Genomic DNA, 21,011 nt, shown 5'->3' with positions numbered 1-21,011 from the left:
AGATCCCCATACAACCCCCCTCTTTGCAGCCCCCCCCCATGTCCCCTGCTCTTTGTGAACATCTGGGCCCCTGGGGGGAACTTGGCCGTAGGAAGGTGGGGGCTGGACATCGGAGGGGGGGAGCAAGGTGGAAGTTTCGCCTAGGGCGCAAAATATCCTTGCACCGGCCTCAACTTGTACAGTACAATGTGCCAAAATACCCCGAATATTATGTATAAGGGCTTCATTAAGTAATCTGAAATTATGATTCACATTCTACTTATTGCTCCAGATTGCATCACAGTTTTTTGCATATGAACACCATCCAAAGCAGTTGCTAGAAGTTTACCACTTTGGGAAAGTGAAACAATCCGATCACTTAAATGGAGTTATGTCCCAGAGCCACATAGAGGACCCGGGTGGCTCTTGGTACAGTGTTGTACAAGATATCCAGATAATGTTTACTAGTAAAGATACCATTCCTATCAATAATGGAGGCATATTGTGGTTAATAGTTGAAAGTACACTAATCTTAATTCACCTGATAATATTAAAAGCACTTTAAAAAAAGTGCACACACAAAAAATCAGATGCCTAAAGTTATGTTACATACCTCAGAAAACTTTGTCAAGGATATTTATTTCTGTTCAAGGTCTAATTTACTTGTGAATATCTGTATATATTATACACATTATAGGAGTTCAAAGAGAGGCTAACTGCTTGCTCTGCAGTTTGGTCAATAACTTTACAAGTTTTACATTACCTAGTTGTTACTTTGACACTTTAAACAACTTTAATAGAGCTAGATTTCCATAGATAACTGTCTCTGAAAGAGAAAAAGAAGAGTATGAAATTTGGACAATAAAAATGTTTAATTATATTTAACTGCAAATTAAAAATAATAATTTACAACTATACTTATACAAAAATGAATTGACAAGCCAAAGAGATTAAATTGTATTTTGATATGAGAGAGAATTGTAAATTATTCTGTATGTTGTTGAATCTTATACTGAATTAACAGTTCAACATTGATTAATGTATACAAAGTAATTAAGACATGATTATGTCCTATAGCAAAACACATTCCTCAATTATTGCTGTTAAAGAAAGAAACATAAAAAGAAAACAATTAAATTATTAAGGAAAACTTCTTTTCTGACTCATTTTAATAAACTACCTTCCTGTACCCTTTTGAAATATTTGAAAGGCATGCAAACTAATTCATCAATGGCTTACTAGAGAGACTGCTAATGTTGGGAAGTAGTGCACAGTGCTCAGTGTGCAGTGCAATACCAGCTTGCATTCTCTGAGGCTTTAGATCTGTATAGAGAAAGACAAAAAAAAAGAGAAAATTACTGATAAGTAGAAGTAATTAGGAATTAATATTATGCTTCTAATGACATAGTTATCGTAATCTTGGTTTTAAAAGATGCATAGTGTCAAATTAATGAGAACCTGAGATGGAATTCTGAATGGCCTATTTGAATTTGTAATTCAAACAGAGTAAGGCCAAGATTTATTCCTCAAGAACTTATTTTATTAATGCAATATTCCTTCCAGGCCTGTTTGTGCATGTTAAATATTTATTATGGTTATCCTTCTGATTCTAATACTACAGTTCATTTCACAAAGTTTTTTATTAATCATTTTTTATTTTGACAAGTATAAAAAATGTAGCAATGTGCATATTTTGAAGATACTTGTTTAAAACAAACTTTTTCAATGTGAAGAATCTAAAGCTTGGCATAGCAAATTACTCAAAAATTTTAAAAATGTATGCACATTGACTTCTGAATTATTATTCATAGAATATCAGGGTTGGAAGGGATCTCAGGAGGTCATCTAGTCCAACCTCCTGCTCAAAGCATTGTTCATTCTGTAACAATGAATAAATACAAACAAAGTAAAACTTGGGAAGTCCTGTGACTCATTAAAAGATGTACAATTCTGTTGGCATAACTGGAGGGTGAGTGGAAGTGCTGAAAACCAAATTTGGGTCCGGTATTCCATTTTAGCATCACAGAATTGGCCCGATTCACCTTTCAGGACTTGTCTATAGTTGCTGCACCACTGCAGCACTTCATGAAAATGCTACCTATGTCGATGGGTGAGCTTCTCCCATTGTCATTGGTAATGCACCTCCCCGAGAGGCGGTAGCTATATTGAGGGGAGAAGTCCACCCATCAACATAGCACTGTCTACACTGGGAGTTAGGTCAGTATAACTGTGATTTTCCACTTCCCTGAACGATGTAGTTATTCCGACATAAGTTTGTAGTGTAAACCAGAGCTCACATATCATCTTTACATGTAGAAAGCCAATGATTTCAGTGGAATTTTTCCCAATTTATCTCTGTGTGAGATTAGAATCAGGTCCTGTTAGTTTAAAGTGTTAATAGCCATTCTGTTGTGTTTATAATGTCTGTTCTCAGCAAGAGGTCACGTTGGGATGACTATAAATTGTTTTGTACCCACTCCAGCTGTGTCCAGTTCAGTGAGAATTGTACTAGCATAAAGGCTCCAGTTCAACAAAGCATTTAAATTAGAGCTGCTAAGCAATTAAAAAAAATAATCGCGATTAATCGCGCGATTAAAAATATTAATTGCACGATTAATCGCACTGTTAAACTATAATAGAATACCATTTATTAAATATTTATGGACATTTTCTACATTTGCAAATATATTGATTTCAATTACAACACAGAATACAAAGTGTACACCTAATACAAGTACTGTAGTGCTATTTCTTTATCATGAAAGTTGAATTTACAAATGTAGAATTATGTACAAAAATAATCTGCATTCAAAAATAAAACAATGTAAAACTTTAGAGCCTACAAGTCCAATCAGTCCTACTTCTTGTTCAGCCAATTGCTCAGACAGACAAGTTGGTTTACATTTGCAGAAGATAATATAATATAAGGCGATATACCTATCTCATAGAACTGGAAGGGACCCTGAAAGGTCATCGAGTCCAGCTCCCTGCCTTCACTAGCAGGACCAAGTACTGATTTTTGCCCCAGATTCCTAAGTGGCCCCCTCAAGGATTGAACTCACAACCCTGGGTTTAGCAGGCCAGTGCTCATACCACTGAGCTATGCTGCCTGCTTCTTGTTTATGTCACCTGAAAGTGAGAACACACATTTGCATGGCACTGTTGTAGCTAGTGTCACAAGATATTTGCATGCCAGATTCACTAAAGATTCATATGTCCCTTCATGCTTCAACCACCATTCCAGGGGACATGCTGATGACGGGTTCTGCTTGATAACCATCCAAAGCAGTGTAGACCAACGCCTGTTCATTTTCATCATGAGTCAGATGCCACCAGCAGAAGATTGATTTTCTTTTTTGGTTGTTTGGATTCTGTAGTTTCCGTATCAGAGTGTTGCTCTTTTAGGACTTCTGAAAGCATGCTCCACACCTCATCACTCTCAGATTTTGGAAGGCACTTCAGATTCTTAAATCTTGGTTCGAATGCTGTAGCTATCTGTAGAAATTTCACATTGGTATCTTCTTTGCATTTTGTCAAATTTGCAGTGAAAGTGTTCTTAAAACAAACAACATGTCCTGGGTCATCATCCGAGACTGCTGTAACATGAAATATATGGCAGAATGCGGGTAAAACAGAGCAGGAGACATACAATTCTCCCCCAAGGAGTTCAGTCACAAATTTAATTAACGCATTATTTTTTTAACAAGCGTCATCAGCATGGAAGCATGTCCTCTGGAACGATGGCCGAAGCATGAAGAGGCATGTGAATCTTTAGTGCATCTGGCACATACATATCTTGCGACGCCAGCTACAACAGTGCCATGCAAATGCTTGTTCTCACTTTCTGGTGATATTGTAATTAAGAAGTGGGCAGCATTATCTCCCGTAAATGTAAACAAACTTATTTCTCTTAGCAATTGGCTGAACAAGAAGTAGGACTGAGTGGACTTGTAGCTCTAAAGTTTTGCATCATTTTGTTTTTGAGTGCAGTTATGTAACAAAAAAAACCTACATTTGTAAGTTGCACTTTCCTGAGAAAGAGATTGCACTACAATACTTGTCGGAGGTGAATTGAAAAATACTATTTCTTTTGTTTATCATTTTTACAGTGCAAATATTTTAATCAAAAATAACACTGTTTTCTGTGTTGTAATTGAAATAGGTATATTAAAAATATAGACAAACATGCAAAATATTTAATAAATTTCAGTTGGCATTCTATTGTTTAACAGTGCGATTAATCACGATTAATTTTTTGGGGTTAGCAGCGTGAGTTAATTAATCGACAGCCCTAATTTAAATATGTGCTTAAATCTATAACTAATCAGCGAAGCACTTGAGCCCATGCTTATGTCCCAGTGAAGTCAGTGGATTTACCCACACGTTTTAGTATTTTGATCAATAGGAATGGAATGCTGAATCAAGACCAAAGTGTGTATGATAACACAGCAGATATATTACAGAATTATAATTCAACTACAATTAAGATTGCACAGTTACACTTTACGATTATTCATGCCATTTTTTGAAAGTTCCATGGGTAACCTTAACCATATTCTCTTGTGCATATGCATTATGATACAGTTTTTAGTTATACTATGTCTCAAGGAATGCAATATAATTTGATTGCAATAATATATTTTTTAAATGGCAAATGTATGTTTTCCCCGCACTCTCCTGGTACTCGAAGACGTATGAAACAAATGAACTACCTCACTAAAACTGTCTCAAAATATTAATCTTTTGTAGAGAGTAAAGCCTGAAAATTTCAACTCCCTAGATAAAAATGGAGTAGTTGTAAGCTAAAGTAGGAGTTTTTAACAGACACTTATGTGGCCTTAACTACAGGTTGCTCCAGCTATAAGGCCCCATCTCAATAAAGGAATTTAAAATGTGCTTATATCCACCCCTGTTCAGTAAAGTAGCTGAGCACATGCTTAATTGTTAAATGATAACAAGGTTATTGAAGCTAACAAGCAAATATGCTAATTAAAATGATTAACATGCATTAAAGTATTTAAATATTAAGACTAATTGGAAACGAAGCCATTTCTCATACCTTTAAAGCCCTTTAGAACCATTTGATGAAAACAGATCATTGAAGAATAACTACATCAGGATTATAAATGCAGCATTGCTATGCAAATTGAGGGCTCAATTATGCCTTATTGGCATAGCCTTGTTTTAGGGTATGTGGTGTTCTCTGGATCTTTCCATTGAATTCATATCCTATTTGTATATTAAGCAAGGAAAAGTGTAATAGAAAATATTGCATTGGTGCAGTATAGTCAAATTAATGTTGTTGGGGAACAAACGTAACTTTTTGAATGCTTAATTTCTCAGCTTTAATTTGCATTAATGTTTGGGGGATTTTTTGGATTTAATTGCTTTGTTTGATAAATGAATAAATAAATAAATATAGAGCCATTCTGTTGGGGATCTTACAAGCTTTACAACAAAGATTGTAAGCTCCATGATTGGGAGATATTGTAAACTTTGTAGGCAGCCCTAGCAGCTTTCATAGCCATTTTTAACTGAGCCATCTTTCAATAAGGTGTCTCTTAGTAAGGCATTACTTGTTGAATTGGTGGGTTTCTTTATATGAAATTATTTGTTTTGTATAGCTTACAAACTCTGCACAGTTTTGGCAACTCTCTATGGTATCCCTAAATGGGGTGTCCTTAAGAGGCCTTAGGAAAAATAGCGACAAAGAGTCCTGTGGCACCTCATAGACTAACAGACGTATTGGAGCATAAGCTTTCATGGGTGAATACCCACTTCGTCAGACACCCACGAAAGCTTATGCTCCAATACATCTGTTAGTCTATAAGGTGCCATAGGACTCTGTCGCTTTTTACAGATCCAGACTAACACGGCTACCCCTCTGATACTTAGGAAAAATAGAATGTCTAGGAAAGGTCTAATGTGAAAGTGCAAAATTGATATTTTTAAATGTTCAGAACTTTAAAGTTACTGAAAGTGGCTTCCTTTTTATATTCTACAGAGATCTAAATTTGGAGTTAAATGTTCCCCTTGTGGGCCATACTCCAGCTGCTTTGTGCCTCTCTGCAAGTGGAAAGCAGCCCTAAACTTGTCAGATCTTTCTTTAGAAGTAGTGTTGTTATGCTGGAGGTTGGTTGGCTGCCTCCCAGCAAGCTTGTCTTTGATCTGTGGGCAATCACAAACCTCATTCAAACTGTTGGACATGCTGGCCCCCTTCCTTCCATTCAGGCTACGAGGAAACAAATTACCGGAAGTGCCCCTTTGTTTAGTAATGGATGAAATAATGGAAGGCACTGCCCAAAGACTAGACGGAATGCAAAGACAGGGACTGGGGACTGATTTGATTGCAGCTATGTGTCTGTCTGTGGGTATGTCTACACTACAATAAAACACCATGGCTGGCCCAAGTCAGCTGACTGAGGCTCGTGGGGTTTGAGCTGTGGGGCTATAAAATTGCAGTGTAGATACTCGGGTTGGGCCTAGGCTCTAGGACCCTCCTCCATCATGGGATCTCAGAGTCTGGGCTCCAGCCAGAGCCCAAACATCTACAGTGAAGTTTTATAGCCCCACAGCCCGGCTGCAGTTGTTTTATTGCAGTGTAGACAAACCCTGTGTGAGTTGAAGCAGTCAGAAAGAGGCAGACAGCCAAGGCTGGACACAACACTGAGGCTGGGTCTACACAACAGCGGGGTTCCGACCTAAGATACGCAACTTCAGCTACGTGAATACCGTAGCTGAAGTTGCGTATTTTAGGTCGGCTTACCTGGCGGTGAGGACGGGGGAAAGTTGACCGCTGCCGCTGACTCCGCTGCCGCCTCTTGCCGAGGTGGATTTCCGGAGTTGACGGCAGAGCGATCAGGGATCGATTTTACCGCGTCCTCACGAGACGCGGTAAGTCGATCCCCGATAGACCGATTGCTACCCGCCGGATCGGCGGGTAGTGAAGACATACCCTGAGAGAGAGCTGAGAGAGAGAGAGAGCTTTCTGGACAGCATGCTAGAATTCTAAGCAAGGAAATTGCCTCCAGTTGTTTGATTCATACTGTGGTCAGGGATATAGCCTGGACTTTGTGTGCATTATTTGTAAATAAACAGGATTGCATCAAAGAAATACCTGACTTCATCACCATTTTCTCCTCCTAACAGAAACAACTCATAGTGCTGAATATTGGCTAACTGCTCAGGATAAAAAGTGTAAAAGTATGAATGAATAGGGACCTTATCCAATAACTATGGCCCATAATTTGAAGTATCTTAAAATGGCTATAGTCTGATGTTCTGTACTTCAGCATTTTAAATGTTTTCTTGATTTTTAAATAAATCCACTGCTGTTGCCAAATTTTAAGAGTGGGAGGGGTAAATTTTATGTTGTATCTATATATAAACGTTATACTGTAGAGATGAAGAACATAAGAGTACTTCATTCCCAGCAAAGGGAATACAGTACCCAGACACTGGTCTCATTTATATGTGTAAATTACCCAACAAAACCCTATTTGTAAGGTTTATCTGACAGATGCTAGTACACAAATGAGGAAGTGAATAGAAAGAAATCTTGTTAGTATATGCTTTTTTAAAAATAAGCCAGGGGGCTGGGAAATCAGTGTTTGCCAAATGAAACATAAATAAGGTCGCTTTAAGATTCTAAACGAGCTTTACAAACCGTGAACATTTAAAATAAATTTTTAAAGTGCAAATATTTAGCTGTCCTTTTACACAATTTTAACTGTTTAGATTTTTCTTATCCCTTTTAAATTTCTTGCTATTGTATTATTATTTTTCTTATCTTGTTCAAGATTTATATATTGCAGATGAACTTGTTTTTGTTGATAATTTGGAAGAATATCGTAAACGACTACCTACTCTGCATACCCTCTTGGCTAGACTAAAAATTTTCTTACTGAAGGATCCCCTCTTAAATTCTAAAGGACAGATTTTGACTGAAGAGAACCTTTTCAGGTACTTGCAAAGTTGTTATACTTTTGAACATAAAACCTCCTCCTCTTGTATGTATGTGGATCATAAGTGTGATTAATATTGCCACTTTAACATCTTAACTCATGTTATTTCATTATGGATTTTATTCAGCTGTGATTTCTTTATAATTGCAATGAAATAAGATATGTAATTGGTTTAAAAAACTTAATCTCTTTGTAATGGAAAGAAGAATGTGTAGGATGGAGGTTAAATACATTGTTAAAGAAAATAGAATAAGAGAGGTGATATGATTTTTAGGGCCCTACATGTCTGATTGTTTCTGTGGGGTTTTTTTTAAATACAGCTTGTAGTGCTGAAATAATGTTCAGCTTTAAAAGAACCCACTCCTCCTCAGTCAGTCAAAACTCCCACTGAGTTAAATGGGCAGGATTTGGATTTGTGTCTGCATAAAGTTAATTGCAGAATCAAGATCTTAACTTGAGTTTAACTTAAACAAATGAAAAAAGAAAAGTAGGACAGTATGCAAAACTTATCCAGTTGACTATTAAATACTCTTCATTTGCCCACCAAATTATCTGAAATTGTTCATTAGCTTGTTTAATGTTTTGACCTTTTTAAATAATAATTTTATTTATGAAATACTCAACTTTTCTGAGACAAAGCACTGAACAAATAATTAAAATACTCCATGATTAAGAAAATATTATAGGCCTATTATTAAGGTTTTCCAATACTCTTCATTATAAGACCTTGTTTTCAGTTGCTTGTATCTTTGTCAGACTTTAACCATTTGGGCTGAAACATTCCATACCAAGTTTCTGTCTCAGGCTGTTTATTTTTGCAAATGTTTCAGCCAGAATGGTTCACCTGTTTCCGAGAACAAGGCTAGTGAAAAATGTTTGTTTGTTTTTTTTCTTTTGTTCATGTTGAAAAATTCAGGGATATGAAATTTGGCAGGGGGGTTGCCTTTGTGCCAGGGATGTGTCTTTTGTCATCCCCATGAATATCTGCACAAATTTGGCTGAGTTATAACCCTTTGAAAAATCTCTGTTCACACATGCTAAGTAGAGCTTTGCAGCTTAATCATGCTGATATGGAAGAGGTCTGAGGAGTGGATCTAAAGGCTCCAACCCTGCTGATGAAACATGGTTGTCAATATGATATCACATGATGGAATTTCCATTTTTTTTTCAGTTAGATTTTTTTTTAAAAGCAATCAAATTACACACTCAAAAAACTACATTAAAATCATTAGTAAGATTGCAAAGGCAAGCACTCAAAGGTTAGGAAATACCAGAATTAAGGTAGCTTGTTCAACTGTAATTCAACCCCCCTTTGCAGATGCAATATCGTACAATCTTTTTCTGTAGGACCCCTGCCTCAGTGCACATGATGGACCTGCTCTGGCAATAAATCAGGGTTGTGTAACGAAGGAGAATGTTGTCTGCAGGAACCCTGCCTCATTTGTTGCAGAAGTTGGAAGGTGTGTAGTGAATGAGGCAGGAGATTGCAAGAGGAAAAAGGATGGTCTTGTGGTTAAGTCAGTTGAATGCTGCCCTAGAGACCTTGATTCTATCCCAGTCTTTGCCAAAGAGTTCCTATGTAATGCTAGACAAGTCTCTTAAACCAAACTTTTCAGAAATAATCACTAGTTGTGTGTTCCTCATTTTCTGTGCGCTCAGCTTGAGACCTAGGGGTCTGATCTACAGAAGTGCTGAGCATTTACAGCTGGAACTGAAGTCAATGGGAACTGTGCTTTGAGCATATAAAATGCTATATAATGCTAAGTAATCTGAAAAGTCACATCCTAGGCATCTCAGATTGGGCATCCAAATGTAGTAGATTCTTTTGACTTTAAACCTCTTTGGGCCAGATTTTTAAGCATATTTATGTGCCTAAAGATGCAGACAGGTACTTAGTGGGATTTTCAAAAGCACCTAGGCACCGCATTCCCATTGGCCGTCGATGCCTCAGTTCCCCATTTGTAAAATGGGGATAATAATATTCCCTTATCTGACAGGGTGTTTGGAAAATTAAGTCATTATTCTGATGAACAGTACAGGAAGATAAGAATGGCTATACTGGGTCAGACCAAAAGTCCATCTAGCCCAGTATCCTGTCATCCAACTGTGGCCAAAGGGAATGAACAGAACATGTAATCATCAAGTGATCCATCCCGTCGCCCATTCCCAGCTTCTTAGATGAATACAGTAACTCCTCACTTAAAGTCGTCCCAGTTGTTTCATTGTTACGTTGCTGAGCAATTAGGGAACATGCTCGTTTAAAGTTGTGTAATGCTCCCTTCTAACATCGTTTGGCAGCCGCTCGCTCCGAGGGCGGCAGTCAGGCTGCCTTCGGCGGCATGCTTGCGGGAGGTCCACCGGTCCCGCGGCTTCGGCGGCAATTCGGCGGCAGGTACGCCGAATCTGCGGGACCGGCGGACCTCTCGCAGCCATGCCGCCGAAGGCTGCCTGACTGCCATGCTTGGGGCAGCAAAAAAGCTAGAGCCACCCCTGTCCCTGGCTGAGCTCCTAGATGTGACACTCAGATTGTGTGAGAGGTCAGTTTCTTTCTCAACTGTCTCCACTGGAAATATGCTGCCAAAAATGTAGAAAGCAAAGGAGGAGGGCGACCAGAGGCCAAGAGCTGGTATGGTGGCATGGAGCCTTCGCGTGGATGGCACTGGCCTCCTGCTGATCCATACAGTTTGCTGGCAATCCTAGCAGCTTGCTCCACCTGGGGAACAATGCTTCCTCCGTGGAACAGTTGGGGAGAAGTATCCACAAAGGAGAGCCATCCTTTACTCAGGTAAACTTCCACTGAAATTAAAACTAAATAAAATCTCAGGATTTGGGCTTTAGTGATTTATACTCTTAAATCAAAATTATTATTTCTGGGAGGTAGTGGTGCCCCACTGTTGGTGAGGAAGTGTACTCCCTGAACAATGGTGCATTTCACAATCATAAAGCCTTTAAAGACATGGGGGAGAAGGCACTGGGAAGTGACTCTATGCACTCTCTCCTGCTTCCTGCACTCCTTCACAGAGCAAGTGTTAATCTAGTTCTTCCTTTTTATTACTTTTGTATTTAAAAAGCGTATCAGTTCGCCTTTGAAGAACATTTTTACATTTTAATTTTATTTAATATTAAACATACTCTGACTTATTTCATTGCATTAATACATACACAGTGATTCACAGAAAGAAAAGTAAAAGTTTATAAAAACTGAAGGATTCAAGAAATTTTGATTTGTACTAAATCATAAAAGCTCTTCATACATTAGAAAAACTTATTTTGGTAAGAAAATAAGATTCTACAATCCTGCAATGTAAAGCAATTTCAAATGACTGGGGAGTTTGAATGTTGTGACAATGTTTAATTCTACAACTGGTCTATCCTAAAAAATGCAGAGATCTTGTAATATTAAATTTTTCTCCTCTGTACATAAATTAGCAATTCTTGGATAGTATGATGAACAGGCATCATGTCAGTTTAATGTTCAGATTATTACAGCATGCTTTAGAATTGTTTTCCTAGAAAATTGTAGGTTTTTTAATCATTTTTCTGACATGTATTGTCATCAAGGTTACTATTAAAACTTTGCATCATGAATATAAACCAACAAACTAAAGAGAAGTCACTTGTGCTATTTTAGAGACTAACAAATTTATTTGAGCATAAGCTTTCATGGGCTAAAACCCACTTCATCGGATGCATGCAGTGGAAAATACAGTAGGATGAATGAATACATCCGATGAAGTGGGTTGTAGCCCACGAAAGCTTATGCTCAAATAAATTTGTTAGTCTCTAAGGTGCCACAAGGACTCCTCGTTCTTTTTGCTGATACAGACTAACACGGCTACCACTCTGAAACTTGTGCTATTTTGCTGATCTTTTAATAGGGAATGCTTGACTTTCCAAAGCAACGCAGAGACTCACGAAGATGAAAAAGAACTACATGTAGTTAAGGAAATTTTTTGTCGAATGTCTTTAAAGGATGAGGAGGTATTCTAAATAAGTTTCATCCCAGTGATTTTAGTGACTGCTGCTTAATACACTTATCAATATATGTACCTGTCTTCTGACTTAAAAGTGACTTGTAAGTCACTGTAACAGAATTCCCTTAATTTTTGCAAACTGTGCCAAATGCCTCCATTAGCCAAGATTAAAAAAAAGAGTATTCGTTTAAACCAGATTTTTTGGTTTTGGTTTTTTTTGGAGGCCTGTGATAGGAAGCCCCACTTCGGGTGTCTATTTCTGCTATGATCAGATGCACCAGCACATGCTAGATTGGTGACATCAGATCCAAAGTGGAAACCAAGTGGAGAAGGATCTAGCCTTTGGGAGGGTGTGTGGAGGGGGAAGGGAAGGTTCAGGTAAGTGCCTTTTTTACTATTATGCTCAGTTTTGCAACACTTTAAAAATAATATTTCTTACAGTTCGAGGCACATTATGTCTCGACAGAGGCAGAATGGCACTGGGGAGGGCAGAGTAGATGTATCACTGAGGGAGTGAAGGAAGTACTCAGGGAGCGTGCTGAGTAGCAGGACTAATTAAACCTAATTCGGGTATTTATATCTGGCGCTTCTTCAGCACAGCCACACCATGGTGCAAAGGGAAAGTGAGGGTATAGTCCTTCTCTGACACCATACCGACAAGAGCAGGCATCATGTCAGCACTGCCTGTAGCACTAATCAGTTCTTCCAGTTATTTTTACACCAGTACTACACTTGACTTGGACTTTTTTTTCTGTGAATAAAAGTCATTTATTTTAGTCTGATTTCTTTTTCCCCATGAATTCAACCCTCTTTCTACTCTTAAGCCATTCTTGGTCTATATTTCTGCAAACTATTTAAAAATAAAAAAGTCTAAATTAAATAGTAAAAGCAAAAAATCACAAATTTAAACCTTACCTGTCCCAGTGTTACTGTGTTTATTATTTTTTCAGTCATTAATGCTGCCTGTTGAGTTAGAATCCAACACGACAACAAACTTCAGACAGAAAGTTGAGATTCCATCGTGCTTGGAACTGAAAGAGTTATTAAAATTAGCACCAGAAATTGTAGCAGATGAAAGTAGGAGTGAAAATAAAATCAAAGGTGAGAATTGTTTGCTTGATATATTGGGCCCAGTTCTCCTCTCATTTGCACAGATTTCACACCATTATCTTTTTAACTCCATTATCTTCACTTGAATTACTACTGATTCAAACTAGTATAAATCAGATGAGAATAAGGCCCATTCTGTGTATGAAATTATGGATCAGGTTTGGCATGTCAAATTTCAAAGTATTAAAGTTTCCTGTAAGCAGCCAAAAGGAAGTGATCTCTTACATACTGTACACCTCAGTTCAAACCCATGTTATTTCAGAAGCAGATATTGTTATTGAGGTGGAAGAGTGTTTCTAATGATAATAACTGAATAGGTTAGCTAAGCTAAGATGAATTTTTTAGACATCCCAGAGTAGTTTACAATAATTCGTGCAGTACAGTCACTCCATATAAGTTGTCCACAACATTATAGGGGGAGCTGGTAACAGCCTCTGTATTTACTTTGTCTACCATCTCTATTTCAAAATATTCTTATCACCTTTTCTTTGAGAAGTTCTCCCACCTCCATTGTTAGCAGCAGACCTTTGATATTGGTAGCCTGAGAGTTATTCTCCTGCTGCAGTGCCTTTTCTTTATCCCATGAAACTCCATTTGCATTTTTCTATTAAACTTTTACAAATACTTTGTTCTCTTTTGTTCCTCAGGAAAATTTTGGCAGCCTGCCAAATAACTAAAAATACAAATATTCTATAGGCTGCCAAAGTAGCAATGGCAGATGATACTGTATTGTGAATACCAAAGCAACTGTAGCGATGGAGTGGAAGTAAGAAATGGGCTGGGTTCCATATCCCTCTGGATCTGGCCCATGACCCCAGTGCTCTATGTGCCGCATGGGGCAGAAACCCACCACCTCTTGATTGGCGGGAAAGAGAGCTAGGCCAGCTTCTCCCAGAGCAACCCCCGGCACTTGACCAGTGATCCATTTCCTCCCCACCTTCCAGGAATACCATATGGGACCAGATGTCCCTAATCTCACACCATGGAGAGAGAGCGCCAGCTGGGTTCCCCCTACCACTACCCTCAGAACCCAGTGGTCCATCACTTTCTTGGCTAACAGCTTTCTCCTGCTGCCAACTAACCTAGTTAGGCCTTAGTCCTTTAGCTCCAGTGGTGGTAGCCTGTGTTACAGTGCTGAAAGTCCCGGAGTCAAACCCTGCTCGTGATATGGAGATGCTGCATTTGTACATCATAGAATTATTTTTTCATCTTTTTCTTTTAAAAAAACCCTCTAAGAAGTAACCCACAAAAATGAAAAAGAACTGCATGAAGTTAAAAACTAGTATAAATATGACATTTAAAGAAAGTTATTTAGGTTGCAAAGTCAAGATCTTGAAAGTTAGGAAATACCAAAATTAAGGTTACCTGTGCAATTTAATTTTGTGTATGTATTATAGTACTGTCAAATTACATAATCTCATGCTGTTTTTTCCCCATGGAATCACTGCCTTATTCAGTGCAAAGGATCGATTCACAAAGGGATAGAATTATAGTTGTACGAGCAACCATAAATCTGGAATTTCCTAACTTTTCAGTCCTTGACTTTGCAACCTAAACAACGTTCTTTTAATGCAATTTTTTGTATGTAATAGTGCATTGTATAATCTACCAAACACAAATAAACTATTTTATTACTATAAACATTTGATTTTCTATATTTGTAAACTAACTGTAATTTTCACAATTGTACATACAAGCAAGTAAACGAAAAACCAATATCTAAAGCATTAGACCAGAGAAACAAAATAATAAATAGTGATGGCAGCACTTTCACAGTACAAATATATATAGCAAACTTTTGTCAACGCATGTTAAAATGTAATCTCGATTCTTGTACACTTGATGAGTGCTAAGTATTGTTGTTATTACTTAGTATGCATATTAGGGTTCTCCTTCAAAACCTTATGGAAGGCCGAGATTAGCGTCATAGAACACATCTAAGCAAAAAACAAAAACAAAAATTAGTAAAATACCCTTGTGCAGTTTGTATTTCTGAGGCTTCTAGTGGCTCAGATAAAAATATTACAACCCTGCCATAGACCAATATTCTTTCCATATGTCTATCAAATGTTTAAATTGATAATCATGTTATTCAGTTCATGGTAAACACAGACCAAGGTAAACTCTTTTGTGAACCTGCTATTTCCCAGGATTCCCACTGCACATCTTATATCCTTCCTCCTCAGAGCAGAGCAGCCTTTCATACATCCCTGGATGGGGTGGTATGTATCTGCTCTGATTTGGTAGATCAGTACAGCTATTTTCAGTCCTGGGAAGCTAGGACAGGACAGGGGAGGAACTCTCTCTCTCTCTCTCTCTCTCTCTCTCAGAAGCCCTTTACCAGGAATCAACATCTGTCTAGAATTTGGATTGGCATCTTAAAGCACTAGCTTTTATCTCTAAATAAAAGAACAAATGGACATTCAGTGAAATTGAAAAGTGACATACAAAGCTGATAAAAGAAATAATTTTTCACACAAAATACAGTTAACCTGTGATACTTATTGTCAAGGGGTATAATTTAGGCCAAGATCTTAGCAAGTTTCCAAAAAGGATTAGATATTTATATGGATAACAAGAATATTCAAAGTCATAATAGTAAATATTAAAAAAAGAGTTTTGGAAGCATCAGAAACCCTCTGGCTTTTCAGGATTAGTGTTACACCTTCAGTGACACTGCTCAGTTTTTAAATCCGTGCTTGTGGCAGTAACTTACCTGTACAGTCATGGAGACTGTGGTTGTGGTCTCAACTTGGCCAGAAAAAAATTACACTTTAATTTATTTTGGCAAATGAGAGAATTAAAAAAGGGTTTTATTAGCTCAGGCAGTAGAGGCTTATGCTTTTAGGTCCAGAGGCCATCTGTTTGATCCCAGCTGCTGACAAGCCACCCATGGGAGTGGTGTTCCATAAGTTAGGAGGAAACTTTCCCTAAGGACAGGTTATTTCATATCTAGCTAATACAGGGTTTCTTGCATCTTCCTCTGAAGCAGCTGGTACTAATCACTGTGAGAGACAAGATATGGGACTAGATGGACCACTGGCCTGGTCACATAGGGCGATTGCTATGGTCTTATGAACACCTTCTGCTGTTTGCCTGGTAACTGATGGTAACTGCAGTACTTTGTATTGATAAATTCAAAATGATAATGGGGGATCAATGAAAACAGAAACAAAGAAAACATTGTTCAAGAAACAGCTTTGAGGAAAAAAGGAAATAAATGGTTATCATTTGTGGCACCTTTTTATCTCTTTTCAGATCTTACTGCAAATATTACAAATGAAATAGAGATTTCAAAATACTGTCCCACAATGGAAGAGGTTTGTTTCAATCAAAGCAGAAATCCACTGGAATGCAGTGAGGCAGGTAGGAAGTGCTATATAAGCAAATCCAGTGGTGGTTTTTAAGAACTATGATTCTTTGATTATGTATTCCATATGTATTCCATTATTTGATGCACACATGTCCTGTGCATTTGAGATCAGAATCTGTGGCCAGAGGTGTCAGGTGGGCTGCACTTGTGCCCAGAGTGAGCTCGCACCCTAGCCTCTCACCACTCCTGAGTACATAAAGGGCAGAGTGAGGCCAGTTGTTCTTCAAGTTTTTACCACCTGTGACTGCAAGACAGAACTGCAGGCAACATTCTTACCTCTTGCATTTGGCTAGCTTTGTTTGTAACTAGCTTTTAGCTTAGGCTAGGTCTACACTACAGCGTGGGGTCGACCTAAGATACGCTACTTCAGCTACGTGAATAGCGTAGCTGAAGTGGCGTATTTTAGGTCGACTTACCTGGCTGTGAGGATGGCGGCAAGTCGACTGCTGCCGCGCTGCCGTCGACTCCGCTGCCGCCTCTTGCCGCGGTGGATTTCCGGAGTCGACGGCAGAGCGATCAGGGATCGATTTTATCGCATCTTCACTAGACGCGATAAGTCGATCCCCGATAGACCGATTGCTACCCACCGATCCGGCGGGTAGTGAAGACGTGCCCTTAGTAAAAAAATTACAGTGAAACAAATAAAGGAAAAAAAACAACCAAAGAAACAAGTTCCTTGCAAGCTAGAAAAATCAATAAGCACGTCTGAAATTCATTTTACTGGCAAAAGTAGGGCAGTAAATGTGACCTACAAGAGATTGCTTTGATTCCCCAATCTTGTTTGCATAGCTGGTTAAAAATATAGGGTCTGATCTTGCAAGTGCTCTGCATATGGAACATCAATTGAAATTGAATTGATTTCAGTGGGAGTCTTCTGTGACAAGCATTTACAAGACTAGGGCTGTAAGTAGCACTGAATTTTATTTGCATATGAAACAATAATTGACTCCCTCAGAGTTTGAGGTATCTGAGTTGCAGACTTGCAGGTTTCACTGTCAATGTGAGTGATATTAGAACCATTACAAATATAATTTGAAAGAGCCATTCCATCTAAGTAAGAGCTACCTAACTGGACCACAGCTGATCAACATTTAATTTTTTTAAATGCCCCAAAATAATAACTGGTGATTTTAAATTCTGAATGGTTGGCTAGGTGTGCAGAGATTCCCAGAATCACATAGGAAAAGCAGTAAAAGTGTGATTTATGCATTACTATTACCTCTGTTGTCTAGATATTAAAGTACCACAATTTGGTCTTTATTGCTCAAATGATAAAACATAAAATCTTCATAATAAATTTGAAACACAAAATGTAACTGGTGTCAGTTATACATAAATATTTACATTTCTTTCACTTATATTTGTGAAATGTGGTGTCATTTTTCTGCAATTCCCAGTTAGTTACGCTTTATATCCTCAATATGAAGTAGAAATACCACTAACTCCGCCATGCAGACCACAAAGATCACACGTGAATTCACTTCATGCAGGACTTCAGGCAGAACCTATTTCTCCTGTTGGTAACAGGTAAGAAAAAGTTTTATGAGAATACAACTGGTACAACCTCTTCCAAATTAGTGCAAAACTAGCTTAATTGGATTCTGTTAATTTATGGCCTCATTCTGTGAGATGTTCATTGCCGATGGTTTTGTCCATTGTGCACTTTGCCTTGGAGAGAAACTTTATTCCAGGGAATACACCCTGTGCATGGTCTCAGTGCATGGAGCTTGAAAAGACCAAGAGAGTTGCTTTAAGGCTGTCCTCCTGTAAGGAGGTTTAATATCCTTGGGGAAGGTGAGGACTCATACCTCCGTGGCAGTGAATCCTCCAAAGTCCTCAGCAGAGAAGCACCCAGTGAGTACCTTGGCCGAGTGCTGGGGATATCCATGTGGTGACAGAAGTACCAGCAGGGCTGTTCCATGGCTGCTTCTCTATGCTATTTGCTAGAGTAGCCTTCACAGTCTTAATATTCTCCCTCCACAGACATGGAAGGACTAAAGCATCCTCTTGACAGGGGACCTCAGTCTCCCTCCCTACCACCGTGATCCACACTAGCTTCCCCTTGCTTGCCTCCAGCCCATTCAAGGGGTATATATACCCCTCATCTTTTCCCCTCTTTGGGGAGTGGAACCACATTGGTCCTGCAGCCAGAGAGCCCACTGCACCCACAGATGAGGAGGAAAGATTTCCCCAAACGAATCAATAAGAGAAAGTAGAAGATTGGAGAGAAAGTAAATACTTTTGCAAAATTACTTTCTCTAAATGTATTACCAGAAGAAAGTTGATTTGAAAATCTCAAGCTATGATTTAAGCTTCTTACCACGTGTCTCCTTTTTTGTTTCTTTGTTTTAGTATTCTGCTTACAGAGTCAACTAAGGAGTACTTAGAGTGCCTGGTGTGGCAGTCAGAAAAATACCAAAATGCTGTGAACTCTCTTTTGCTTGAAGGTAAGGAAGTATGAATTCTGATATACTGAATTGATATAGAAGAGTTGTATGTGAAATATTACAACAACATAGAAATTAATCTGGGAAGTGCTTGAAGAAATATATGCAGATATTTGAGGATACATTTTCAAAGTTTATTAAATGAATGTAGAATGCAAGGAATGTGTGAATACAGCTCGTTTGCACACTAAAAATTTATCCCATTGCATCTAAGGTGGGATGTTTGATTTTTTTCCTTTATATCAATCTTCTTGTAAGGCAGATAACTAGTTTGTCTTTCCACAGTGCTAGTTTGTATAAAATGACAGCTTTCCCCCAGTTTGAAAATCTTCAGTTCACCTCCTGATAATTATTTTAATGGGTATAGTAATTTCTAAAACTCAGTAACAAAAACCTAATTTATAACATGCTCTGTTGAAATATCAATTTTTATTATAGAGTATGTTCTTATCTTCAAATAATTTTTAAAAATCCATACTAATCAATTCCTTAGTGGAATCATATTCACGGAGAGCTAAGTTTCCAATGCCAAATGCACACATTAGAAAGTGGAATATGGAACCAAAACCAACTAAGTCATAAATTATTTCTGACCCCAATGGTTAGTGTTAAGAAATAACACCAAAAGACTTCTGTGAGATAAGTGAGTTACATCCTCATTTGTAAAATAGTCTATTTACTACTTAGAGTTTTCAAATAATGATTATAATAGATGCTTGTAAGCATAGAAGGTAAACTCATAGATAATGAATAAATCTCAGATCATTTGTAATGCAGGTTTATATCAACAGACTAGAGATATAATTACAGCTGGGGAATTGAACACAAAAAACAAGGTGAAAAAAATGTACATTTTACTAAGCTATGTAAATGTTTCTTTCTTTGCTCTTCAGGCAAGTGATGATACTGAATTAGTAATGGAAAGATATACCAAGGGATATACATAATCTAAGTCATGAATATTTTTTTGTAATTTTGCTGTCAAAAGTGTTCTTTTCTCAAGTTTCTAGTCCATTAATACTTTATACTAGTTTTTGTCTTGTTTTTTTATAGAGAATCAGACCGTTGAACCTACATTTCAACATCATTCAGTTACAGAGCTGAAAAAGATGTTGTCCATCCATGTGGAAGCTCCAGTGTTTAGCCCATTGAAATCAGACTGGTGGATTCATTCAGGACTAAATCTGGTATTACCAGATTCTTTGGAGCAACTAAGCACTGATTTGGGTAGTGCAAATAGCATGTTTACTACTAAAGTGGAAGTATTCTCACAAATTACACAATTTCAGTTAGAAAGTAAGTATATTTGTTTTTGATAGAAAAGTTCAATGACAAGAATGGCAAGGAGATCTTTAACAGAGGATCAATCATGCAGTTCAGTGACGGATAGTAGCATAGCACCAACTAAGAAAGGAATCAGAAAAATTCTCATTCTCAAAAAGAAAAGAACTCAGAAAAGCATAAATTAGCCTGCACTATTACTCTAAAGTCTGATTTACAAAAAGCTAAGATTGTCAGTTGCGTGGATAAAAGTAAGTGTGCACTTGCATACTTAATTTGTGATTACCATGATTGCATATGCAAATTATGGTAGTTGCAAGTACAAATTAGCCACATCAGGCCCTTAATGTTTCTAATAAAATACCTGGCAGGAGAACTTTTGAAAGGGATATAATAATTTCAAAGTATTATTAATTAATATCACCATAATAGTGAATATGTTGATGTAGCAGACTCTTATATTGTTCCAGCTTCTTCTAGGATAGGCCAGTGGCACAGGACCTGTTGTAGTTAACTCAGCTTCTATTATAGTGAAGATTCATCAGTATACAATATTATGCAGGGATTTATTCACTATGCAGATTTGCAAGGCTATTTGCGTGCAACTCACATGGAAGAATACTACCACCTAACTGTGGCAGCTCTGTAGAGACAGAACATATTGCAGTGCATTTAGCTACAGTATTGTTAACATGAATATATAGAAGTAATACAAAGGGTTATGATTTTGGGAAATTGCAGCTCTAAAATGCATCAAATCACATCCTTTTTATTTTCTCATATTACAGACGCTTGCAATAAGCACAGTTACCCCAGGGCCAGTGCAAGGAAGTTTTGTGCCCTAGGCGAAACTTCCACCTTGCGCCCCGCCCCCCCAGCCCTG

The 21,011-nt window shown here is 37.9% G+C and overlaps 1 protein-coding gene across 1 annotated transcript in view; it reads left to right on the top strand.

Annotated features, from left to right (window-relative positions):
- Window positions 1–12,873: 12,873 nt before the first annotated feature.
- The window catches only part of LOC112117244 (protein shortage in chiasmata 1 ortholog), a 65,879-nt gene continuing 57,741 nt past the window's right edge, over window positions 12,874–21,011 (top strand). The window contains exons 1-5 of the mRNA XM_026646475.2: window positions 12,874–13,018; window positions 16,286–16,393; window positions 17,798–17,927; window positions 18,753–18,847; window positions 19,901–20,143. Of these exons, the coding sequence (XP_026502260.1) occupies window positions 12,874–13,018; window positions 16,286–16,393; window positions 17,798–17,927; window positions 18,753–18,847; window positions 19,901–20,143 (721 nt within the window). The remainder of the gene's footprint in view (window positions 13,019–16,285; window positions 16,394–17,797; window positions 17,928–18,752; window positions 18,848–19,900; window positions 20,144–21,011) is intronic.

Source organism: Terrapene carolina, unplaced genomic scaffold (assembly GCF_002925995.2).
Source record: "Terrapene carolina triunguis isolate 2854851 unplaced genomic scaffold, T_m_triunguis-2.0 Scaffold35098, whole genome shotgun sequence".
Classification (NCBI taxonomy): domain Eukaryota; kingdom Metazoa; phylum Chordata; order Testudines; family Emydidae; genus Terrapene; species Terrapene triunguis.
This window is presented reverse-complemented; position numbering and strand designations above follow the sequence as displayed.